Raw genomic sequence first — 26,810 nt, forward strand, 5'->3', positions numbered from 1 at the left:
TGGGATCTACCCTAGAATACTGAGGGAGGCAAGGGAAGAAATTGCTGGGGCCTTGACAGAAATCTTTGCATCCTCATTGGCTACAGGTGAGGTCCCAGAGGACTGGAGAATAGCCAATGTTGTTCCTTTGTTTAAGAAGGGTGGTGAGGATAATCCAGGAAATTATAGGCCGGTGAGCCTTACGTCAGTGGTAGGGAAACTATTAGAGAGGATTCTTCGGGACAGGATTTACTCCCATTTGGAAACCAACGAACTTATTAGCGAGAGACAGCATGGTTTTGTGAAGGGGAGGTCGTGTCTTAGTAATTTGATTGAGTTTTTTGAGGAAGTGACGAAGAGGATTGATGAGGGAAGGGCGTGGATGTTGTCTATATGGACTTTAGTAAAGCCTTTGACAAGGTCCCGCATGGCAGACTGGTGCAAAGGGTGAAGTCACACTGGATCAGAGGCGAGCTGGCAAGATGGATACAGAACTGGCTCAGTCACAGAAGACAGAGGGTAGCAGTGGAAGGGTGCTTTTCTGAATGGAGGGATGTGACTAGTGGGATTCCGCAGGGATCAGTGCTGGGACCTTTGCTGTTTGTAGTATATATAAATGATTTGGAGGAAAATGTAGCTGGTCTGATTAGTAAGTTTGCGGACGACACAAAGGTTGATGGAGTTGCGGATAATGTTGAGGATTGTCAAGGGATACAGCAGGATATAGATTGGTTGGAGACTTGGGCGGAGAAATGGCAGATGGAGTTTAATCCGGACAAATGTGAGGTAATGCATTTTGGAAAGCCTAATGCAGGTGGGAAGTATACAGTAAATGGCAGATCCCTTAGGAGTATTGACAGGCAGAGAGATCTGGGCGTACAGGTCCACAGATCACTGAAAGTGGCAACGCAGGTGGATAAGGTAGTCAAGAAGGCATACGGCATGCTTGCCTTCATCGGTCGGGGCATAGAGTATAAGAATTGGCCAGTCATGTTGCAGCTGTACAGAACCTTAGTTAGGCCACACTTAGAATATTGCATGCAATTCTGGTCGCCACACTACCAGAAAGACGTGGAGGCTTTGGAGAGGGTACAGAGGAGGTTTACCAGGAGGGCATTAGCTATGAGGAGAGGTTGGAAAAACTCGGATTGTTGTCACTGGAACGACAGAGGTGGAGGGGCGACATGATAGAGGTTTACAAAGTTATGAGCGGCATGGACAGAGTGGATAGTCAGAAGCTTTTTCTTAGGGTGGAAGAGTCAGTTACTAGGAGACATAGGTTTAAGGTGCGAGGGGCAAAGTTTAGAGGGGATGTGCGAGGCAAGTTTTTTACACAGAGGGTGGTGAGTGCCTGGAACTTGCTGCCAGGGGAGGTGGTGGAAGCAGATACGATAGCGACGTTTAAGAGACATCTTGACAAATATATGAATAGGATGGGAATAGAGGGATATGGGCCCCGCAAGTGCAGAAGGTGTTAGTTTAGGCAGGCATCAAGATCGGCGCAGGCTTGGAGGGCCGAACGGCCTGTTCCTGTGCTGAACTGTTCTTTGTTCTCAGACTTTAGGATTGTAAAACAAGGAGTCAGTGATTCTGAGAATGCAAATGTGCATGGCACCTCCTAACACCTGGAAACAATGCAAGGCCCAGGTGGCTCTGCTGAAACCAGACTTCTGGACTTTGCATATTGGAAAAGGACAATGAGTATTGACTTTTGATTCCAGATAAATTTAACAAATTTTCTGAAGGCAGACAGGCTGTAAGAAAGGAAAAAGTGGTGGCAGCCTCAAGGGAGAGAGAGGGAACATCCCTCAGAGAATACTGATACAGCGAAATGCTGCGAAGATTTGAACCTGTTTGAAGGTTGAAGTTTGTGGAGAAGGAAAAGACCAGCATTATCACCAGGGATCACCTTATTCATGGACAGCCAGTTCAAAAGTGCTGGGAGAAGTGAGCAAAGAGGATGTAGGTCTGAGAGATCCAACCCAAGGCAACTGGGAGGAGTTTGGGACTTTTAATCACCAAGTTTTCACCAAAAAAGGGAACTGTGTAACGTATAAGTGTGGTATGAGGTTCTCGAGTACTTTCATAAGTCAAGAAAATACCTTTAAGTAATCTGGGGTATCAGCTACTAAAAGTACTATTTAGTTAATGGGGATTTCCTTCAGTTTAGTTATAATAGTCTTAAAACATGAAATCTTCTTGTGTAATTCTTTGAATTGGTCAGGGGGTGTTCATATCTCGTATTTTTAATGTGAACGGTCTTGCTGATGTCATAACGAGAGAATATAAATATCATCCAAAGGAATTGGGGCCCATTTCAATGGGTAATGTTGGCAAATATAGTGGGTTTTATTTGAGGTGTCACACCCTACCTCCAGTGTTCTCTCAGCTGTGATTGGTATCTTAGCATCTGATGGAAGGCAGTATACAAATGTCACCCAGTACCCATATGGGGATTTCCCAGTACTCTGGTGCAGTGAACCATCTCACTTTGTCACTGCCCCTTAGCACAGGAAATGCACAGAGAAGCTTTGAATCATGAGATGTTGCTGCACCCATAACAGATGGTATGTTGATTTGGATCAAGGTGGTGCGTACAACTTAATATGAAACCATTCTGAGTCAATCCTGTTGCGCATTCAGTGACATGATTCAACTTCCAGTGCTACAGAGAGGCATATAATTCTTCAGTTACCTAATCTTACACAACCCCAAAAAAGATTCTTTTAGGTTGAGATTGTAAACACTCACAACACTTTTATAAACACAATAGGCCCTGGGGTCCTATTAAGTAGCCCTTACTGTTGCTTGCCTGCAAATTTGAAGGCAAATATATCTGTCGAGTTGTGAAAATAAAATAAGTACTTGCAGCCAATTTCATTGACTGTTAGTGGGTAGTGTGTCACTTCTTCTGTGCCTTTTTAAAAATGATTTTGAGGAATAAAATTGCAACAGCACTAGTGCCCTTTTACAAAGCATTCTCCGAAGTAGTCAATTAATGTACAATTAATCTTCAGAAGGTGGTCAGTGTTTAGCTATGTTGGAGCAAGCCTGGGTTTGCTGCTGATTTTGTTTGCTAATTGGTTACACCTTCTATTTGCTCATTGGTAATATATAATTGATCCACCATTCATTTGTAGGTTGCAAGAGTTGGCTATGTGCTCAGAAGACAGTACAGACGTCAATGACATTGAATTGATACAGCACATTAATGTGGATTGTGCGAGACTCAAGCGATTGTTGCAAGGTAATGTGGATTTAAGTGTCTTACAGGTTTTTAAACATCGTCACACTGTCAAAAGCGAAACGTGCTCTCCTCTTTCCTCCTCAGTATTCTTAAGTTTTGAAAATGAAGTCTGAAGGCTTCTATCCTTAATTGGATATAAATACTGGAAATAAATTTGGGTGGGGTAGGAAGGCAAAGGCATGAGCAAGAGAAGAGTTTTTTGAAGGCAGGATTAGAGATAGCTATGTGAATTGGGTTTTACGAAATAGTTCCACATGCCATTGGGTGCAATGACTGAAAGATTTCCCTTCGATAACACAGCAGAGGGGATGGGGGACCAGCAGTCATCCAGACTTTGAGTAATGCCGGGTGCATCTTGGATGTCTGGTTGGAGAACATTTCTCAAATACTGAGCGGGGATTTGAAGACTAGGAAACTGAAGTTGATGATGCTGGGGCATGGGAGCCGGAGAAGCCAGGTGAGTACAGCGGTGTGAGTATGTGTTGTCTGAGAGAGCACTTGGAATATGTAGTTTGTGAAGGATGGAGGTGGACAGACTGGTGAGAGCATTTTTGAAATAGCTATGCTATCGATTTGTGGTTCTGCAATGAGGAGAGGGAGATGAGGGCATAAGTGGGAAATTCTCTACCAATAAATGGAGATGGTGATACTAAACTGGCTGTGGGATAGAAATTGGAATACTTCAGAATCAGAAGTTTCATACCACTAGTTTCATTCTCAGATGCAGAAAAGGAGGTCATGCCTGTCTGCTCGCGTGACAATAGTGAAATAAGTTTGTGCAGTCTGAATCTATTTAAGTTTGATGCTTCTCAGCAATGTCCCAGTTGAATTAATTTGATAGGCCTACTGATAATGACTAAAATGATATGCAGTATAGGAAATGAAATATCTTGTTAGTGGAGTGTTTGTGGATGGGTCTATTTCAGTGTGTAGTGTGGGGAGTTGGTAATTTTTTTTGCGCATTTTTTATGGGCGGCGCAGTGGTTAGCACCACAGCCTCACGGTTCCAGCGACCCGGGTTCAGTTCTGGGTACTGCCTGTGTGGAGTTTGCAAGTTCTCCCTGTGTCTGCGTGGGTTTTCGCCGGGTGCTCCGGTTTCCTCCCACAGCCAAAGACTTGCATTGGTAAATTGGCCATTGTAAATTGCCCCTAGTATAGGTAGGTGGTAGGAGAATGGTGGGGATGTGGTAGAGAATATGGGGTTAATGTAGGATTAGTATAAATGGGTGGTTGTTGGTCGGCACAGACTCGGTGGGCCGAAGGGCCTGTTTCAGTGCTGTATCTCTAAATATTAACATAAAATATAAAAACAGTGCAGAGCCAGGCCTGAGAGCTTGAAGCTTAGTTGATGGTAATATAGCAATTTGCTCCCCTTGCCCTGAAAATGGTTGGTTTGCTTGTGAAGATGAGGGGGTGAGATACTAAGTCATTGGGTAGACATTATACTTCAGGCAGGCGAAGGTGCAAAAAGCAGGAGTAACAAAGTTCTAAGATTTGGGCACATCATCTCAGTGAAGAAGGTAGTGAATGCTTTCTTCGAATTTTTAACAACAAGCGGCAACAAAAGCTATAAAGCTCTTCAAAGCTTTATAATTACTGCAGGGGTTTTCCTGATGTCGTCTTATATTCTGCATCTCCTAGGTTTCCTTGGCTTGTCTACCAAAATTGCAGTGGGTACTTGGGAGAACCTGTGTGGACTTTTCCATGTCAGAGGAGAAGTTTGAAGGTCTGAGCAGGGAGGTTAGAGGGAGTGTTAAGGCTGTTGATAGCTCTAGTTAGTCTCTTAGGAATTTGCTGTTTCTGAAATCGACCTGTTCAGTAGCCCACACTTTTGTTGAGATTAGCAAATATACAATGCTGTTCTTCATGCCCAAATTTGGGGTAGTTGCAGAAGTTTGAATATCAATGTATAAAGTGATTTTAAGCTTGGCTTTTGTTTGAAGTGAATGATGGATGCTTTCCTGTTTAAGCTCAAATACACCAATTTAAGTAATTTAAAAAAATCTTACCTATGTATACAGAAAGGTTGCTTGATTGGGAGAATTGTGAACCAGATGCTGTTAAGCGTCGGAGCCAGAAAGCAGCGTTTGGTGATAGTTGAGCTGTGTGCAACAGAGGGAAACGGCAGGATTAACTTAATGTTAACTCGAGCTGTTGGCAGTGTTGGGTTTGATATATACCACAGTGTTGCATGTGTAGTATATATCGGACCTGCTCCTTTATATGTCACTTGTCAGTGATTTACACTTTAGTGTCTTTTATTAAAAAGTGAGGTTGTGTTACAGTGGTATGGTGGTGCAGTGGTATATTGTGCCAAAGGTTGGAGGTTCATCCAAGCTTTGCGTTCATTTTGCTCTGCTGTCATTGGAGGTGCTAAGAAGAATGCTTTGTATTTCTGGTAGGGGGATGGGAAAGATGAATCAATTTGGATGCCTCCCTTGAACTTGTTTGAGGCCCTTGAAAGGATGTGACCGAGAAATGGAATCAGGTTGCGCCTCTGACCTTGCTGTTCGGGTTAAAATATGGCAAAGGGAGGTGCTAAATGATTGATGCGTAAAATAACGGGGGGAGGAGAACATTCAAAAGAAATGAAATGCTCAGTTTAATAACTCTGTTCTGCACTCCGACTTCTATCTGTCCTTTCGGGCTGGAGGAAGGTTTGTAGTGGAGTTCCCCAGGGGTCAGTGTTGGGACCCTTGCTTTTTCTGATGTATATTAATGATCTAGACCTCGGTGTACAGGGCACAATATCAAAGTTTGCAGATGATACAAAACTTGGAAGGGTTGTGAACTGTGGGGAGGATTGTGTAGAACTACAAAAGGGCATAGACAAGTTGATGGAATGGGCGGAAAAGCGACAGATGAAGTTCAATGCAGAGAAATGTGAAGTGATTTATTTTGGGAGGAAGAACATGGAGAGACAACATAAAATTAAGGGTACAATTCTAAAGGGATGCAGGAGCAGAGGGACCTGGGTGTATATGTGAATAAGTCATTGAAGGTGGCATAGAGTTATCCAGCACAGAAACAGGCCCTTCAGCCCATCATGTCCGTGCCGGCCATCAAGCACTTATCTATTCAAATCCCATTTTCCAGCATTTGGCCCGTAGCCTTGTATGCTATGGCATTTCAAGTGCTCATCTAAATACTACTTAAATGTTGATGGTTCCTGCCTCTACCACCCCTTCAGGCAGTGTGTTCCAGATTCCAACCACACTCTGGGTGAAAAGTTTTTTCCTCAAATCCCCTCTTAAACCACCTGCCCCTTTCCTTAAATCTATTCCCCCTGGTTATTGACACCTCCGCTAAGGGAAAAAGTTTCTTCTTATCTAACCTATCTATGCCTCTCATAATTTTGTATACCTCTAACAGGTCTCCCCTCAGCCTTCTCTGCTCTAAGGAAAACAACCCAGCCTATCCAGTCTCTCTTCATAGCTGAAATGCTCCAGCCCAGGCAACATCCTGGTGAATCTCCTCTGCACCCTCTCCAGTGCAATCACATCCTTCCTGTAGTGTCGCGACCAGAACTGTAAACAGTACTCCAGTTGTGGCCTAGCTAGTGTTTTATACAGCTGCATCATAACGTCCCTGCTCTTATATTCTATGCCTCAGCTAATAAAGGCAAGTATCCCATATGCCTTCCTAACCACCTTATCTACCTGTGCTGCTGCTTTCAGTGATCTGTGGACAAGTACACCAAGGTCCCTCTGACTCTCTGTACTTCCTAGGGTCCTACCATCCGTTGTATCTTCCCTTGCTTTGTTAGTCCTCCCAAAATGCATCATCTCACACTTCTCAGGATTAAATTCCATTTGCCACAGCTCCACCCATCTTAACAGCCCATCTATATCTTCCTGTAATCGAAGGGTTTCCTCCTCACTATTTACGACGCCACCAATTTTCGTGAGATCTGCGAACTTACTGATCATGCCTTCTATATTCACGTCTAAATCCTTAATGTACACTGCAAACAGCAAAGGTCCCAGCACCGATCCCTGCGGTACACCACTGGTCACAGCTTTCCAATCGCAACAACAACCCTCAACCATTACCCTCTGCTTCCTGCCACTAAGCCAATTTTGGATCCAATTTGCTAAATTGCTCTGGATCCCATGGGCTGTTACCTTCTTAACCAATCTCCCATGCGGGACATTATCAAAAGCCTTACTGAAGACTATGCAGACTACATCAATTGCTTTCCCCTCATCTACACATCCAGTCACCTCCACGAAAAATTCAATCAAGTTAGTCAGACATGATCTCCCCCTGACAAAGCCATGCTGACTATCCCTGATTAATCCCTGCCTCTCCAAGTGGAGATTAATCCTGTCCCTCAGAATTTTTTCCAATAGTTTCCCTCCCATTGATAGATTCACCAGCCTGTAATTACCTGGTTTATCCCTGCTACCCTTCTTGAATAATGGTACCACATTCGCTGATCTCCTGTCCTCTGGCACTCTTCCTGTGGCCAGAGAGGATTTGAAAATTGTGTCAGAGCCCCTGCTATCTCCTCCCTTGCCACACGTAACAGCCTGGGATACATCTCATCTGGGCCTGGGCGTTTATCCACTTTTAAGCCTGCTAAAACCACTAATACCTCTTCCCTTTCAATGCTAATCTGTTCAAGTATATCACAATTTCCCTCCCTGATCTCTACACCTACATCGTCCTTCTCCATAGTGAACACAGATGAAAAATAATCATTTAAAACTTCACCTGCATCCTCCGGCTCCACACACACATTGCCACTTTGGTCCCTAATGGGCCCTACTCTTTCCCTGGTTATCCTCTTACCCTTAATATACTTATAAGACGCCTTGGGATTTTCCTTTATCTTGCCCGTCAGTGTTTTTTCATGCCCCTTCTTTGCTCTCCTAATTACTTTTTTTTAGTACCCCTCTACATTTTCTATACTCAAGGGCCTCTGCTGTTTTCAGGTTGAGAGAGTGGGTGATAAAGCATACAGTATCCTGGGCTTTATTAATAGGGGTATCGAGTACAAGAGCAAGGAAGTTATGTTGAACTTGTATAAGACACTAGTTCAGTCTCAGCTGGAGTATTGCGTCTAGTTTTAGGCGTGCGCTTCAAGAAAGGTGTGAAGGCATTAGAGAGAGTGCAGAAAAGATTCACGACAATGGTTCCAGAGATGGGGAATTTCCGTTATGGAGATAGATTGGAGAAGTTCGGACTGTTTTCCTTGGAGAGGAGAAGGCTGAGAGGTGATTTGATAGAGGTATTCAAAATCATGAAGGGTCTAGACAGGATAGACAGAGAGAAACTGTTGCCACTTGTGAAAGGATCGAGAATGAGAGGGCACAGATTTAAAGTAATGGGTAAGAGAAGCAAAGGTGACATGAGGAATAACTTTTGCATGCAGCGAGTGGTTAAGGTCTGGAATGTACTGCCTGAGTGGTGGAGGCAGGTTCAATTGAAGCATTAAAAGGGAATTAGACTGGTATATGAAAAGGAAGAATGTGCAGGCTTACGGGGTAATGGCATTAAGTGAATTGCTCTTTGGGAGAGCTGGTGCAGATGCGATGGGCCAAATATCATCCTATGCTGGAACAATTCTGTGATTCTGTAAACGGAAACATGTATACCCATTCTAAATTTAGCCCTGTTCATTGTATTTTCCAAATATTTATTGCTTCATTTTTTCTGGCATTAGTTCCAAATGATACAGGAAAACAAAACTAATGAAACCCTTTTATTTGCTACAGAGACGGTCTTTAAATTCAAATCACTGAAAAAGGCAGCTCAGTTGGCAGTCATAAGCAGTCTTGAAAGGGTAAGTGTGACTTTGGCATTTTAACACTAGTCATCTGATGGACATCTGATGTATGCAGGGAGATAATTTGAGTGGTTCCTCTGTGTACAGCAACTGAAGAGTACCAAGATGAATATACATTTTTTTCACTGCTAAATCCTTGGAATTTCTGTCATGTTTAAATTAATTGATTGGAGGGCTTTGATTAAAAATTATTTTTTCTAACATCTTGAAATTTAGGTGCATAAATGCCCTGGTCACCTGAACAGAACAGCAAGATGTGCTTTTTATTTAAGTGCTCTGTTTTTCAAGATTGTATCTCTTTTATTTAACCTGATTTGAGAGCCAGTGTAAATTGTGTTGCTGAACATCTGGTTGATGTGAATTTCTTGTCTTTGAGAAGTTTACTAAATGTGAACTGTTATCATTAAATGAGAATTTTCTCCTTTAGGCATTCCATACAGTTCTACCTGTTTGCACAACTATGCAGTGATCGCTTTTAACAATTTTCACATACATATGAATATAAAATGATGGGCAGACCATCTGCTAATTGAGCCTCTTGGTACAATCATGGCATAATTAAGCATCACCATACTCTGTATTCACCACCCACCAGGGACCATGTAATATCCTGGGACAGGCAGGAAAAAAAGAGTTTAAGAAAAAAGCCCTCGGCTCATATAGGGAAATTAAATCTGAGCAATTCCATTCCAATCGCCAAAGGTGGTCATAAAATGTTCTGGGAGACTACGGTGACCAAGAGACACATCATCCAATATTCCACCTACCCTTTGTCAGTTGTGATAGCAACCACAACTAGGAAATTATTCAGCTCCCTTTTGAATGCTTGCAGCAAATCTGTACTTATACCATGTGTCAGCATCTTGTTTCAAAGATCAGTGACAAAGAACAGTACAGCACAGGAACAGGCCATTCGGCCCTCTAAGCCTGCGCCGATCTTGATGCCTGTCTAAACTAAAACCTTCTGAACTTCCGGGGACCGTATCCCTCTATTCCCATCCTATTCAGGTATTTGTCAAGATGCCTCTTAAACGTCGCTATCATACCTGCTTCCACCACCTCCCCCGGCAGCAAGTTCCAGGCACTCACCACCCTCTGTGTAAAGAACTTGCCTCGCACATCCCCTCTAAACTTTGCCCCTCTCACCTTAAACCCATGTCCGCTAGTAACTGACTCTTCCACCCTGGGAAAAAGCTTCTGACTATCCACTCTGTCCATGCCGCTCATAACTTTGTAAACCTCGATCATGTCGCCCCTCCACCTCCGTCGTTCCAGTGAAAACAATCCAGGTTTTCCCAACCTCTCCTCATAGCTAATGCCCTCCAGACCAGGCAACATCCTGGTAAACCTCTTCTGTACCCTCTCCAAAGCCTCCACGTCCTTCTGGTAGTGTGGTGACCAGAATTGCACGCAGTATTCTAAGTGTGGCCTTACTAAAGTTCTGTACAGCTGCAGCATGACTTGCCAATTTTTATACTCTCTGCCCCGATCGATGAAGGCAAGCATGCTGTATGCCTTCTTGACTACCTTATCCACTGACGCTGTGTAAAGGGAAACCTCCTGACATGTATGCTTGCAGAACTTATACATGTCTAACAGGTGCAGAACATCATGGTTAGACAAATCTTCGGTGTTGCTTTTTTCTGTTGAAACTCTCCATTGATGCATCCATTGTGTTTGAACGTTAGCCAGAGCTGGAACTTGAGCTGTGTGGTTTAAAAATCTGCATGGTGACAATTTTACAGGCACTGTTCCACTGATGTTAGAAGTCATCTGCAATCAATGAGGCAGCATTTACCTTAAATATTAGAACATTGCACACTAATGCAATTAATTTATTAGAGCAATCTTTACAGCACAAATGAACTATGAAGTGAAGCTTTCAGAATTGCAAAGTAGTTGTCTACTGACTCGGGTGCAATATCCTACATATGTGATTTCTAATTCAGTCATTATGTTTAAAGTTTCAAATAATTACAAAATTTGATAAATTGTTTAATCTATAGGCGTTTTGGAATTGGGTGGAAAATTATCCAGACGAGTTCACCATGCTGTATCAGAGACCCCAGCCTGATCTGGCAGGTAAGTTATGCTTAAAAATGACAGCAGTGCCGTCAGTACTGGAATGCAACCAGCAGAACAGTCCATGCTGCGGGGAGGGAAGTATTGATGCACAGTGCTAAAACTTTATTTTCCTTGAATATTGTGTTTACTTGTAGTTCGGACCTCACCCTGTTCTCTGTGAACCGGAACCCTTATGATAAATGTAAATGTGTAATGCCAGCCAGGCTAGTGTGGGCAGATTTCGACTTTGGTCATTTTATTTATTTTTTAAGTAAAATCTGAAAGGCATAGGAAATGCTTGGAGAGTTATTCATTCATTCTGTGATTGTTTGGTAAACAAATCGTGAAAGAAAAGTAACTGACCAAAATACTTGCGTTAATCAGTACGAGGAATGCAGCAGTTGAAAGAGAAAGCTCACCACCATCACCTCGGGGCAGGGCAGTGAGTGAGGTTTTACTAGCATCTCCCACATCCTGAGAACACAAATTTAGAAAGAAATAAAATTATATGGTGGCTTCCGATGTTGAAACATCTCAGTGCTTCACACAATGGATTACATTTGGAATGCACTGACTGATGTAGGGCATAGCTCAAAGCTGTTGTGTTTGTGCTTGTTTGGCTGATGCTTTGATATCAATATGTGGTAACAGTGTATTTGTTCAGCTGGAGATGGCTCATAAACAGTTAATAAAAATGAAGGAAAGCATGAGTTTTATGTTTACTCCCTTGCTAAGAGTGGCTCTCAAAATGATTGTTCAATTGGCATCAGTAATTTGCCTGCTGTCCAATAGGGTATTTGCGTTTATGTTCTTTGTTGTAGAAGAAAACTGCACTTGTCTGATCCAATAAAATGTTTGTTTTATATAGTTGATTACTGTCACAGATGGAAGTGCATTCATGGCACCAAACCTGTTCTTGCATGCTGTCCTCACATAACTCATGCGTCCAAAACAATTATACTTGGTATTAATTTTCCTCTGCCGTTTGAGTATATTCATAGCATTTATCACTGTTTTAAATCTATAGGATGTGAAGCAGTTGTGGAATGTCTGGTTTTTAATCAATGAAATTGTAATACTCAACAACTCTGTGCTTTTTTTGAAAAATTACTATTTTTCAGTAAATTAAAATTTATTGCTGAATTCGTGCAGTTGACTCATTTTCTTGTCTTCAAAAATGATTCTAAAACTCTTCTAATTAGACTGGCTGATTTATTAGATTAGCTACCGGCACAGTCAATACAACTTTGATGTGTTTTTACCTTTTGCACTCCTTTTTTTCCTCTTACCTCACTACCCCAATAAAAGATTGTTCGGAGAAGCTGTTTGACCTTGTGGACAGCTTTGCTGAAAGTGCCAAACGGAAAGCAGCGGTATGGCCTTTGCAGATCATCCTCCTCATCCTCTCTCCTGATATTCTGCAGGACATCTCGAAGGAAGTAGTTGAAGAAAGCAAACTGAACAAGGTAGTTTTAACTTCTCCCATTTTCAAGATGTTGGCACCTTGATGCAGGCTGCATCCCTTGGATGTTGCTTGGTTGCCCTGTCTGTGAGCCTTGATGCTTGTCAGAAAGCTGTTTAACTAAAGAAGACATTGCAGTTAAGTGTGATTCTGTTGTCATTTGGCCTCCATATGGGGAACTTGCAGCATGCATCACTTGATAGTGATCTGGGGTAAGAATTCTGGTTAACTTTCCAGTTTGGAAGGAATTGTAGTGCCCTTACCACCATTACCAGTCTGAAGTTGATCAACCCATATTTGACTGGGGGTCAGGGCTCCCATACTCTGCTTGGTCCATGTGCGTTAGTTAAATGAAGTCCATGACCTGGTTGGTCAGCATGGATCATATAAACTAGGGGAGTCCACTACAGATTTCTTCCTGGATTTATGAGCCATTTATTAGGTGCATTCTATAAATCCAAGATGAAATAACGGATTCCATATGCACACTAGCTAATTTTGTGCATAGATCACTAGCATGCAAATTGGTTCATTGAAACTTGACTTCTGGAAGACTGAGACTCAAGTTTCTGAGGAAAGCAGACGCTTACACCACACTCTAAAGGCAGTTCTATATTGTTGTTGGAGAGCATTAGTGCGTTGACTGTACAATCCCCACAGCATTTTCTGTTTGAAACTGTATTGCTGTGGAGAAACTTTAAGCAGAGGTCTTGTACTTTTTTTTTTAAAAAAGGAAATATTTGATGAGTCATTCCAGCTACTCTTCATTAAGTGGCCATTTGCAAAGCTGTAGAGTTCTGCCTGTGGGATGTTTGATCCACAGATGCAGATGAACACTCTAGGGGAAGGAGAGCAAAAATAAGACAGACTGGGGAAAATTTTGTTTTATTTTTGGCAGTGTTTTCTTAAAAAAAAAATTGCAGCCCTCAATTAGTTTAACTACAGTTCATGCCTTACAAAAAGATTGGTTAAAGCTCCTACAATGATACCCAGTAATTTAGAGATACAGCACTGAAACAGGCCCTTCGGCCCACCGAGTCTGTGCCAACCATTAACCACCCATTTATACTAATCCTACACTAATCCCCTATTCCTACCACATCCTCACCTGTCCCTATACATCCTCACCTGTCTTTATATTCCCCTACCACCTACCTATACTAGGGGCAATTCATAATGGCCAATTTACCCATCAACCTGCAAGTCTTTTGGCTGGGGGAGGAAACCGGAGCACCCGGAGGAAACCGACACAGGGAGAACTTGCAAACTCCACACAGGCAGTACCCAGAATTGAACCCGGGTCGCTGGAGCTGTGAGGCTGCGGTGCTAACCACTGCGCCACTGTGCCGCCCACTGTATATTTACAGCCTCGAAATCGTGACACTTCAATGACGACACTCATCCTAGTTTTTTTTCTCAATGAAATTGTGTAATCGATTCCCAATAATGGTGGTGAATTTTGCTGCAAACCTCTACCAGTTGAGAATAAAACAAATATGTCAGCTGTTGGAAATTTTCATTCAAATTCAGTCAGGTCTAAGGTTAGCTGGGCTGCAAGCAACTGTTCTGTGCAGTTACCTACTGTGCAACTTTGTTTTGGAAAAAAATACAACTATGAAAGCATGTCCAGTGACTCACCCTGTCTCACCGAGGACTTAAGGGACCTTGCTTACTCACACCACCATTTAGATTAAAAGAAAATGCACTTGTGCCGTTTGCACGTATTTTGCTTCATGCTTTAAACTGTACTTTTAACAAGCAAAGCCATCTGCATCATTGCTGTTAGTAGAATGACTAAACATTTAGAGAGCAGTTGTATGCTGAGTCATTGGTGGCAGTTTCTTACATAATGATGACGAACATTTATACATGATCAGATGATCTTCACCCCCTATGAAAACACTTGAGCTATGGAATAGTCTTCTGCTGTGGTTTGTTGGAATGTTTAGAAATAACAGATTCTGAATTTTCTCTTTTCCCACCCTTCTTTCCCCTTCCCCCTGCCCCTCACCTCCCTCCCCCGCCCCTCTCACCACCTCTTCCCCCGCCGCACCCCCCCCCCCCCCCCACCCCCCACTCCACCCCACCCCATCCCTTCTGTCCTCCTGTCCTTGTGATGGAATGTATACAGGTATATATTTTCTTTCAACTTTGGAAGCAGAATTAGTGTGGGACTCCGTCAGGATCCTGTTAGCTTATGCCCATTTCCACAGCTGGCATTTGGCCAGTACTCAACCTGGAGATGAAGACTCCAGAATGATGATTTTTTAAAAAAAGGAACTTTTTAACAGAATGTGTTTTAGGCTGTAAGTGTAAATTATTCAGATTGGCTTCCAATAGGGAAAAAACTCAAGTACAACTGGCATGATGGTTCCCACAATGTGCCCCTCAAATGTAGTTTAACATAAATATACCAACAATTATTTCAGGGAAACAAAAATGGCAATCCCATTGTCCATTTCTGATTCTTTTCCTATCTACCTCAACCCCAAATACATGGTCTGGCATTTCTTCCCCCCAATACTTTGTGTCCCAGTTTACTCAGATGACCTTATGTTCCAAGCCAAGCAACCACTATACAAATTTCCTTAATAATGTCTTGCCTTCAGTTTAGACTTGTTTTTTTTTTTACTTGTAACTGATCTGATGCAAGGCTAAAGAAGGTGAGTTTATAAATTAATACAAGTTCATTTTGAATTATGTTGTCTCATTGCTGTCTTCCTAATCTTTGTACAGAAGTTGTTTCTGGATAACTTAAAGAAAGCTCTTGCTGGTCATGGTGGTAGTCGGCAGCTCACCGAAAGTGCTGCAATAGCCTGTGTTAAACTGTGCAAGGCCTCCACGTATATCAGCTGGGAGGACAACTCTGTCATCTGCTTTCAGGTTCAGTCCATGGTTGTAGATCTAAAGGTATGGAATTTCAGCTACATGTCTTAATTTGCTGAAGAGGCACCAATAGATGAAGTGAGAAATGGGGATAAGATTATTCTAAACTTGTGTTTAAAAGTTTGCAAAGAGTTTGGGGAAGGGAAGACTGAAGGAGGCAACTGTTTCTACAGTTTGAGAGTAAGATGTTTTAATTTGGCTTGGTCTTTCATCTATGTTTCCCAATAGTTGTTTAAAAAAGATTCTGCCAGGATTGTTGGTGTAGCTAATTTGTGCACGAGTGTGCTGCATCATTGAAGTGAATGACATAGGTTTGCACTCACGAGTTCCTAGTATTTGCTTATTTGGAGAATTTTTAAATCTAAGGGAAGATCAATGTTCTGCTTTTGCAGTTCCAAGCAACTGGATAAAGACGGGTATTAACCGTCCAGGGTGACTGGTTGTTTGGCCCTATTTCTTGACTGTGGATTGGTACGTGGTGCAAGTGAAAAGGAAGAGAAAAAATTAACTTGGATTTTAACATGGTTCACAGATTCCCTATTATTGCTATGGTACACAATTAGAGCATGGGTGAGGCATCAGAGGAGATTTACGAGGATGTTGCCAGGACTGGCAAAATGCAGCTATGAGGAAAGGTTGGATAGGCTGGGGTTGTTCTCCTGGGAACAGAGGAGGCTGAAGGGAGATCTGATTGAAATGTACAAAATTGTGAGGGGCCTGGATAGAGTGGCTGGGAAGGGCCTATTTACCTTAGCAGAGAGGACAGTGATTAGGGGACATCGATTTAAAGCGATTGGTAGAAAGATTAGAGGGGAGATGAGGAAAATGTTTTTCACCCAAGGTGTGATAAGGGTCTGGAACTCACTGTCTGTCGGGGTAGTAGAGGCAGAAACTCTCAACTCATTTAAAAGGTGTCTCGACATGCACTGCAAGTGCCGTAACCTGCAGGGCCATGGACCCAATGCTGGAAAGTGAGATTAGGCTGGGTGGCTCGTTCTTCGGCCAGCGCAGACACGATGGGCCAACTGGCCTCTTACTGTGTCGTAAACATTCTATGATTTCTATGAACAGTTGAGGACGGTCATCGCTTTATGTGCCATTCTTCAAGTATTTTGGCATCTGAAAACCAGAAGCCAGGAGGTGTCACAGTATGGGCTTTGTCACCTCTTGTATTCAGACAGGTGATGTCACAATGTATCATTCACTGTTGTTCACCAAGGCGTTAAAATAAAGGTTGCAGGTTGGAACTGTTGTGGCTGTTCTAAAATGCAATGGATTGGTTTTGTGTAATTAGCAATGCAAACACCGAAGGTTTACCAGAAAAGTTACCGACAAGATTTCACGACTGGTCTGAGGCCTTTGCTTGGGCATGTACTTCCACTGAGTCAATCTCCATAATCCCAAAATTTCAAGGCCATGTGGCAAACCTATCCCAAAAGTTTCCATGTTCCCAACATGTTCTGTTTTAGTGCTAAAGGAGTGTTCTTAAATGTGAGACAAGTTAGTTCCTGTAGACCAACTAAAACAAAAACTAATATTGCTTTCCATAAAAAGAAAAGGCACTATCCATAATTCCCAGTTAGGTAGAAAGGGAGTCCGTTTCTAGACTTTTGCTAATGGCACCCTGGTTACTGGAAGCTGTCCTTAGACAGATAGTGACTGTTCCTCCAACCCCCTCATGCTTCTTGGTAATGAGGAAGCACCTGGCATCTACTTACTACCTCCTAGATTCCCGGAGAAGATTGCCTCCCTCTCTTTCTTTCTGCCGCGCCCCCCCTCCCCCCCCACTTCATTTTTGGAATACATAGATGTGAAACTGCATCCCACTTCTCTGTGACAAGCGTCCTGTTTAATTTTATGTTCAATAATTAGATATAACCAAGGTTTCTGATTTTCTTCTTGAACCCAAAATGGAAATCTAAAATTAGACTTAAACCAATAAAGCCCTAAGACATCATTATCTGCTTGCTGCAGTTCTAAAGTGATGCACACACACATTTTTCTTGTTTAACACAGGGCACATCATCTCTATCGTCAGACAAGACTGAGGTAGATGGCTGTGTCATTTAAGGAAGCTGAATGAAGTTTCATGGGGGCAGAAAGTGTTGGGGATGCAGGCAAAGATTCCTTTCAGCATGGTACATCTGAAATAAAAACAAGAAATGCTGGAAATACTCTGCAGGTCTGGCAGCATCTGTGGCGAGAGAAGCAGAGTTAATGTTTCAGGTCAGTGACCCTTCTGAAGAAGCAAACCCTTCTTCAGAAGAAGGGTCACTGACCTGAAACATTAACTCTGCTTCTCTCGCCACAGATGCTGCCAGACCTGCTGAGTATTTCCAGCATTTCTTGTTTTTATTTCAGATTTCCAGCATCTGCAGTATTTTGCTTTTATTTTGGTACTTTTGAAGACAGTTGTATAAAGTTTGCTCTTCGCTGTTCCTTCCAACGTTATTCTGATTAAACCCAAAACTGTTTGTAAACTTAATATTTGACCTAAGTTCAGAAAGCAAACCCTGAAATCGATAGGACTAATAAACAGTGCTTAAAGGAAAAGGATGGCATAGAAATGAGAGTACTTGTTATTACATTTCCTTTCCTCTTTTTAATGTTTTTTGGTTTTAGTGGGAGCTTTCAAATTGATCAAGGAAATAAACTCTTTTTAATAAGCCTCATCTGATAATTACATTACAGTATTACATCTATAGTTCTTTGTCTCAGTAATTGCTTTGGTCTGTTGTTATTTCACAGGCCCTGTTGTTTAATCCTAGCAAGCCTTTCTCCAGAGGTGCTGGCAGCCAGAGTGCAGATGTGGATCTCATGATAGACTGTTTTGTTTCCTGTTTTCGCATCAACCCTCATAACAATAATCACTTCAAGGTATCTAACTATGCTTTCATTCTGGTTCAGTAAAGTTTAATTTTAATTTCATGTTTTTGACATGAGCATATTTAAGGACATGGTATATAAGAGTTCAAACAAGTTATAATACTTTGTCATTAGTATGAAGATTCCCTAGAAAAAGATAATTTTAAATCACTAACTATGAATCAGCATTAGAAGAGTTAAGATGGGGAGGGGGTAACATGAGGAACCTGCTGTATACTACATCTGTTTTTCTGATGGAAACAAGCTGATTCTCCTGCTATCCCCTGTTCTCATGGCCACATTCATGGTGTAGACAGTATTATCATAGCTGTCAGCTTGGATATGTGTCCGATGCATCGGCCACTAGCCATATGTGGCTGATTGGGAATCCAGATGTGACTAATTGCATTTGATTCTTAGTTTTAAAAAAATGAGCAATTGTTGGGCGTGTAATCACTATTGATATCTACATGGCATATGTGTGTGTACTTTTAAATTTTTTGTGCACTTGGCAAAATGGTGAAGTGAAAAGCAGAGAATGCAAGTGTTTTTGATCATTTAGTATCGAAGGAAGTACGGCACTGAACAGTGGTAGATGTTAATAACTATACACGTGAGGTTTAGTTAGCTGTATTGTAAATGTATGTAACTTGTCTACTAAAATTAGTGCATGTGGCTTAAAGTGTTGTTGTAGCCGCACCTGTTGAGCAGCAGTGACAGGATCCCTAGAAGGATGAGCAAGATGGGTTTTTCAACAATCCAGTAGTTTTCATGACCATTTCCCCTGGTTACATTATAAATTATCAGATTGATTAAAATCATTTGCCAAGCTTGCTGTGATGGAGATTGAACTGCCAACCTTTGTATTATTGATAGTTCACTAGCAGATCCACAACATTCTTGTAAAAGCTTTTCACTTCATCTTTCTGTAGAGGAACTCTATAACTGCAAAGAAACAAAATGAGCCTATTGGTATGTGTAAGTTAGTTAGTGGAACCAAACAGGAGACATACTAGGCCACAGAAGATGGTATCATACAACAAAAAAAATGGTCCAGCCTGTGGATGGATGGAGTCATATTGCATTTAATTACTGTACTGGAGAGTCGCTCTCCCACAACTTTCTGCCATGGATGAGTTGGATGAAGAACCCTCATCACTGAAGCTCAACAAAGTCATAGACTGCCTAGCAAACAGACGGGCACCCAGCAAGGACGTAATCCCAGCTGAACTCCAAGTACAGAAAGTCCCATCTATTGCCACACCTTTATGGCCTTCTCTTTCTCTGCTGGAAAGTAGGCTGTGTTCCACAGGAGATGCATGATATCAAAATCATCACACTATACAAAAACAAGGGTGGAAGGAGACTGACACCTACAGGGGCATATTGTTCCTTAGCGTCATGGGGAAGGCCTTTGCTAGGATCATAAAGACTCCATTTACTTGCAGACCGAGTGTACCTGGAAGCACAGTGCGGTTTCTATGTAAGCAGATCTTCTGTGGACATGATCATCTCCATACGCCAGCTTCAAGAGAAGTGTAGGGAACAGAGTATACCCCTTTACCTTACCTTCGTAGATCTCACTAAGGCATTCGACACTGTCAGCAGAGCAGGGCTCTACAAGATTTTGGGAAAAATTGGCTGTCCATTGAAGCTCCTCAGTCTCATCTGCTCCTTCCATGGCAACATGCTCTACACTATACAGTTTGATAGCTCCACTTTCGATAGTTTAGAAGTGAAGAGTGGAGTGAAACAGGGTTGTGTCCTAGCCCTCACTCTGTTTGGCATCATCGTCTCCATGCTCCTGACGTTTGCCTTCCTTGCTGGTATAGAAGGAGTCTACTTCCACACTAGGTCAGATGGTAAGCACTACAATCTATCAAAACTGAAGATAAAGACAAAAACACATTGCGTCCTGATCAGAGAACTCCTTTACACTGGTGATGCTGTGCTAGTTGCTCACACAGACACTCAGTTATCAAGGCTCAAGGACTGTCTTTCCCATGCCTGCATCTTGTTCTCCAAGACTATAAGTGTCAAGAAAACTGTGGTCACGGGACAAGGTGTTTCTGCATCTCCCCTGATCACACTAAATAACACCCCACTGGAAGTTGTTAGCCAGTTCTGCTACTTTGAGTCCATGGTGACAGACAGTCTATTCCTTGATGCAGAGCTTGATACACACATAAGGAACACAACTACCACCTTTGGCCGACTTAGGAAATGCACATGGGATAACACCAAGCTGACCCTTGGGACCAGTTTGATGTTTTATAAGGCCTGTGTTCTCAGCACCTTGCTGTATGGCTGTGAAGCATGGATGACTTTCCATCTTTGCTGTCTGCAGCACATTATGGTTATATCCCTGCAGGACAAAATCGCACGCAGCAGTCCTCGCAAAGGCAGAGCTCCCAAGATCAGACATGCCTGCAGGATGGTAGATGGTTGCATACCCAAGGACCTTCTGCATGTTGAGGTAGCTAGGACCAGCCGACCAGTTGAGGGCCCCAAAGCTCCGCTTCAAGGATGCTTGCAAGCGTAACATGAAGGCCCTAAATGTTGACTATCGCACCTGGGAGTCACTAGCTGACGAAAGAGGGAAATGGCGACACATCCCGTGTGCACTACCATGGCAACCAGTGGCAACAGCAGCTTGGCAATAGGCATCAACGCCTGTCATTGTCATTTGGCAGCTTTACGTGCGGCACTTGTGGCAGAACTTGCCTCTCGAGGATTGGCCATCACAACCATCAGCAAAGGTGCACGAAGAGAAGACACCCCACCTAAATCGATTGTTTGCTGCGTGTCCATCATCTGTCATAGATGAAAGGATGTCAACACAAGGAGTCCTGCTGTGCTCAGTCTGTGTTTCTTAGTCCATTAAGTACTTTTGAAGGGAGGTCACTGTAGTAATATAGGGAAATGTGGCAGCCAATTAATGCACAAATAACTCCCACAAAGAGCAGTGAGGCACATGACTGGATAATGTGTTGTAATGTTGGTTGAGTAATAAATACTGAGTAATAAAATTATTGCAAGAGCATTGTTCTTAGGTAAATGCTATTGGATCTTTTATGCTCACCTGAGAAGGCAAACAGGGCCTTGGGTCAAGATCTTGTCTGAGCGATGGCACCTTTTAACAAAGCAGCACTCCCTTATTACTGCTCTGATATGTCAAGTCTTTGGAGAGGAGTGTGAACCAAAGGCCTTCAGACTCTCAGGCTTGAGTGCTACCACTGAACCAAAGCTGATGTAGCTACAGGGAGTGCCTAATTTCACTCTATTTTGCTCTTAAAAAGGATTTAAAGGTGTGAGCGCAGCAATGATTCAGTCATGATGCATTTTGTTCCTACAGTAGATTGCAATGTTATGCATGTGTAAAGGATAATGCTTAATTTAATACTGGAGAAGGCACCCCAGCTGTCCACAAGTAGAGGCAGAATCTCATTAATGAGAACACAGAATATGAAAAATAACCTATTTAAATGTGTTATTTTAAAAGCATTTTTTAAATAGTTGTTGGTATGTGGGTGATACTGGCACGGCTGCATTCTTGTTATGAGTCCCTACTACACGAAGGTGGTGTTGGGCTTCTGTAATTATTTTATTTAACCAGTGACATTTCATATCACGTTAAGAGCCAGCCTTGAAGTGCGCACGTCGCAAGTAGGTCAGGTGAGGTAGGGTGGTGGGCAGGTTAGTTTGTGAATCATGAGTTTTTATAACAATCTGGCAGATGTATTCTGTAGATTAGATTTCACCTTCCTGCTGACATCAACTTCTTTATTTATCGTGTTGCAGGTCTGTTTGGCATCATCCTCCCCTCCAACCTTTCATTATGTGTTGGTTAATTCACTGCACAGAATTATTACCAATGTAAGTATTCCTTGATGCAGCAAACTGTTAGCCTTCTGTATAACGAGATTTGAATAGTTCCTGTTGATGCAATTGCCAAACTTCTGAATGCTATCTCAATACGTTGTGGTAAAGTCATAATACGAAGTATTGCATTAATTGTGCCTTTTATTGAAGCATCGTAGATTCAGTTTGGTTTGCATTTGTTTATTTCATGAAGATTTCTGGTGTTACAACTTCTGAGGCAGAAGGTTGGTTGGGGTGCTGCATTGTGTCGTCACACTGTCCTTTCATCTGAGTTTGAATGTGGCACAGACTGAGTAAATGTCTTTCTCTCTCTCCTGACCTTGAAATGTGAAATAATATTGGGGCAGCCTCAAAGCAGGTCCTGAGGAATCTGCCTGTCCTTTGGCTGGGCCTGTCAATTTAGTGTTTGGAATCAATTTTGATATAAAAAAAAAATTTGGTTGATGAAAATCTGAAATAAAAATAGAAATGATTAATACACAATAGGCAAGCAAGCCACTATTAAGACAAAAAGATTCATGTTTTCAGTACAAACTCTTTGTCAGGATTGATCTTCCTCATGTCCAAGTTGTAAAGCTAATATATTCCCAACTGTTGCCCTGGCAGTGGTCAGTTTACCCTGTACAGAACCTGGGCCTGTGAGTTCTATGCATCCAGGTTCTACATTAAGCCTTCTGCAGAGCTGTTCCTGTTCTGAAATTCTTGAATAATCCAAAGGTTTACAACTATTCCTGGTCCAAATGGAGTAGAAATGAGGTTCAGATGTTGTCAAGGAAATGTTCACTGACCTTAAAAAGGTAAACAAACTACTTCATCATAAGCAAGTAACTTTGAGGGATTCATTCACTGTTTTTCTGAGCATAATTACAAATTGAATAATTTCACTGATCTTTGCAAGATGGTTTCCTTCACCTAGGCCAAAAAGAAAAACGAATGTTTAAAAAAAAAAAATCAGTGCAAGTATATGAGGGAGTCCGATTAGCTTTGCAACCTTTGAAAAGAATTGATCAGAGGATCATGTTTTAAGTTGCATGTTGTCTCCCGATGTCGAGTGCATATGAACCTTATTAAAAATTGCTCAGTTTAAATATTTGATTTGAATCTTTAGCACTACACTCCCACTTGGCTATATTCCCAGTACTTGATTCAAATTAGATTCAAATTATCAGCAATAGACCATGAAGATTTGAAGTGAAAGCACAGTTGTTATTGGAGGCAAAATGTTTCAGAGAGCATCTAAGGTGCTTGATAAAGGCAAAGCCGGATTTTAGAGAGCAGTGCTTCGCCTGCCGCTGTTCTCCAACAGACGATGGGGAAGAAGCAACAGCAACTTGAGGTCCGCAGAAAAGCGAGCCTCTGCTGCTGCTAGAGCAAGGAACAGCAAGGGGGTTTATAATGCTATTATCAGTGGATGGAAAACAAAATTCAATTTGTGGAACTGCAGCTTTTAAACCTGAAGATGCCATGACTGTATCCTTGCAGCATGATGTCCTTAACTCTGCATGCTTCAATTAGTTTTTCATTGTGTATTCAGCTTCCTTGCATACTCAAACTTTGTGTTTCTTCCAAGCCAATTATTTCAAATCACTGCTTAAATGCAGTCCATCAAGGTGGGTGTGGGTTGTGAAGGAAAGCTGAACGTGCAAGGCCACAAAAGCTTATTTGTCATGGATTAGAATTTTTCTTTTGCTAACAATAAAAGTCCCAATAGTAAGATATACTCTCAAAGTATTTTTCTTCAATACTCTATTTAATTTCAAACTTTGAATTTGGTAGCAATTGTGTTTTGAAGGCACTTTTACCTTGGTGCTGTTTAATTCAGATCCAGGAAGGCTGCTACCTGTGAGCCAAGTGCCTGGGTTTATGCAGCACTGTCAGCCATCCATGTTCTGGCACGTAAGAACAGGAGTAGGCCCCTCAGCCTGCCCCACCATTCAATACGATCATGGCTGATCATCCACTTCAATGCCTTTTTCCCACACGATCCCCTTTATGTCATTGGTATTTAGAAATCTGTCAATCTCTGCTTTAAACATACTCAATGACTGAGATTCCACAGCCCTCTGGGATAGAGAATTCCAAAGATTCACTACCCTCAGAGTAAAGAAATTTCTCCTCACCCTTGTCTTAAGTGGCTTCCCCCTTATTTTGAAATTGTGTCCCCGAGTTCTAGACTCCCCAACCAGGGGAAGCATCTTAGCTACATCTACCCTCCCTATCCCTTTAAATATTTTGTAGGTTTCAATGAGATCACCCCTCATTCTTGAAACTCTAGAGAATACGTCTGGTTTCCCCAATCTCTCTTCATAGGGCAGTCCCGCCATTCCGGGAACAAATCTGGTGAACCTTTGTTGCCCTCCCTCTATGGCAATAATATCCTTCCTAAGGTAAGGGGACCAAAACTGCGCATAGTACTCCAGGTGCAGTCTAACCAAGGTTCTTTACAACTGACGCAAGACTTCACTACTCCTGTACTGAAATCCTCTTGTGATAAAGGCGAACATACCATTAGCCTTCCTAATTGCTTGTTCCACCTGCGTGTTAGCTTTCAGTGAATTATTGACGACGACACCCAGGTCCCTTTGTACCTCTACACTTTCTAATCTCTTAGCATTTAAGAAATACTCTGCACATCTGTTCCTCTTACCAAAATGGATAACCTTACATTTTTCCACATTATATTCCATGTTATATGCCCTGTTCTTGCCCTCTCACTAACTCTGTCCAAATCCCCTTGAAGCCGCTTTGCATTTTCCTCACAACACACATTCCCACCTTGTTTTGTGTCATCTGTGAACATTTGGTCCCCACATCCAAATCATTGATTTATATTGTGAACAGCTGGGGCCCAAGCACTGATCTCTGTGGTACCCCACTAGTCATAGCCTGCCAATACAAGAATGACCCGTTTATTCCTACTGTTTTCTGCCTATTAACCAATCCTTAATCCATACCAGTATTTTATCTCCTATCCTATGTGCTTTAACTTTGCTAACCAACCTCCTGTGCGGAACTTTATCAAAAGCCTTCTGAAAATCCAAGTATACTATGTCCACCAACTCCCCTCTATTAGTAACATCCTCAAAAAACTGTAACAGGTTAGTCAAACATGATTTCCCATTCATAAATCCATGTTGACTATGCCCAATCAGCTCATAATTATTCAAGTGTCCATTTATCACATCCTTTAGAATAGATTCTAACATTTTACCTACAAAAGCAAACTACTGCAGATGCTGGAAATCTGAAATAAAAACAGCGCATGTTGGAAATACTCAACAGGTCAGGCAGCTTCTGTGGAAAGAGAAAGAGTTGACATTTCAGGATGGTTCTGTCTTCACTGAGGCTGCCTGACCTGAGTATTTCCAGCATTTTCTGATTTTATTCTTGCAGCAGACTCGTAGGCTCTGTTAGGTGTTCTATAAGTCTGCAGTTAGGAAAATGTACCTAGATTTAGCAGCTAAATGCCAGGAACCAGCTCGAGGCATTTACACTGCTAAAACATGGCTAATGTACAAGCAACTTAAAATGGCTGTTGTTAATTGCTCTTAATTAAAGTTTCCACAAACTATGTAATAATGAGTAGTTACAACAAAACAACTTTTTTCCCTGTTTGTAATCCTTGCTGACTTTTCTTGCATTCGGTGAGTGCAACTGAAACATGTTAAAATTGTTAGAATTCTTGAGTACTTTGCAGCCTGTTGTAAAGCCTTATCACATTAAATCTTGGTACACTTTGGCTTCTGGCAGAGCAATACTCTGTTCCTGGGATACAGTTCCATAGGTGTTGGTAGCCCTCCAGTAATTTGCCCAGGTAGCCACTTCTTACGTGTGATTCAAGCTGTTGAGTGTTGGGAAGCTATTTGAGCATGGAGTGCATGTCAGCCAAGCCTGATCTTGTACCTAACAGACATTTTTGACCCATCAAGTTATCTATCTCTTTCAAAACTAGTCTGTGTACTCTTTGTGAAATTGTGTGACATTGGTCTGCAAGGTCTATTTGTAACCTAACCCACAGTTTGCTACAGAGAAATCAAACTGTCCACATGTTGTAAGTATATACTTTAAATCTAGCCAATGCTTTGTGCAGAAAAATAACTTTTATGTGCTGAATAAACATTTTTGAATTACATAATGTAAAATGCAAATTGTACTTAAAGGTGCACATCTCCACCCATGAGATGGCAACATTAGCAATTACAGTGGTTCACAATGTAGTTACGCTACTCTTACATGTTGCCATACCTTAAATCCATCACTGCAACCAAAAGTCAGAGGGTTTTTTAAAATAGTGTTTAGTTGCTAAAAGAGTCTGCTGCTTCTCTCTCTAACTTGAAATACAATACTGTGTCTTCACACAGATACTGAAATGACAAAGCAAAGGTACTGTTGCATAACGATTGACAATCGTTTAGCCTGAACTTACACAGAATAAATGAATTGTTGTTGTAGATGTGTGGTAGCTTTCTTTTGTTGTAAATATAAGATTACAACTTGGAAGGTTTCAGTAATGTCCTATGTAGCATTTCTGGGACTGTAGATAAGATTTTTAAAAACTCTGATCTGCCACAATAGTGCAGTGAGTTGAGTTGGCAATCCTGAGGGAATACTTCACATTATTTTGGCCATTCACA

The 26,810-nt window shown here is 41.9% G+C and overlaps 1 protein-coding gene across 11 annotated transcripts in view; it reads left to right on the forward strand.

Moving 5' to 3' along the window:
* nf1a (neurofibromin 1a) overlaps positions 1-26,810 on the forward strand; it is a 291,554-nt gene that overhangs the window by 56,832 nt on the left and 207,912 nt on the right. For 10 of the 11 annotated variants that reach the window (XM_068010585.1, XM_068010587.1, XM_068010588.1 and 7 more), the window contains exons 5-11: positions 3,120-3,226; positions 8,947-9,014; positions 11,024-11,099; positions 12,390-12,547; positions 15,280-15,453; positions 18,178-18,306; positions 22,096-22,170. In XM_068010585.1, coding sequence (XP_067866686.1) covers positions 3,120-3,226; positions 8,947-9,014; positions 11,024-11,099; positions 12,390-12,547; positions 15,280-15,453; positions 18,178-18,306; positions 22,096-22,170 — 787 coding nt within the window. The remainder of the gene's footprint in view (positions 1-3,119; positions 3,227-8,946; positions 9,015-11,023; positions 11,100-12,389; positions 12,548-15,279; positions 15,454-18,177; positions 18,307-22,095; positions 22,171-26,810) is intronic. The other variant, XM_068010591.1, reaches the window with a different exon arrangement.

The sequence above is a fragment of the Heterodontus francisci genome, chromosome 30 (genome assembly GCF_036365525.1).
Source record: "Heterodontus francisci isolate sHetFra1 chromosome 30, sHetFra1.hap1, whole genome shotgun sequence".
Taxonomy (NCBI): domain Eukaryota; kingdom Metazoa; phylum Chordata; class Chondrichthyes; order Heterodontiformes; family Heterodontidae; genus Heterodontus; species Heterodontus francisci.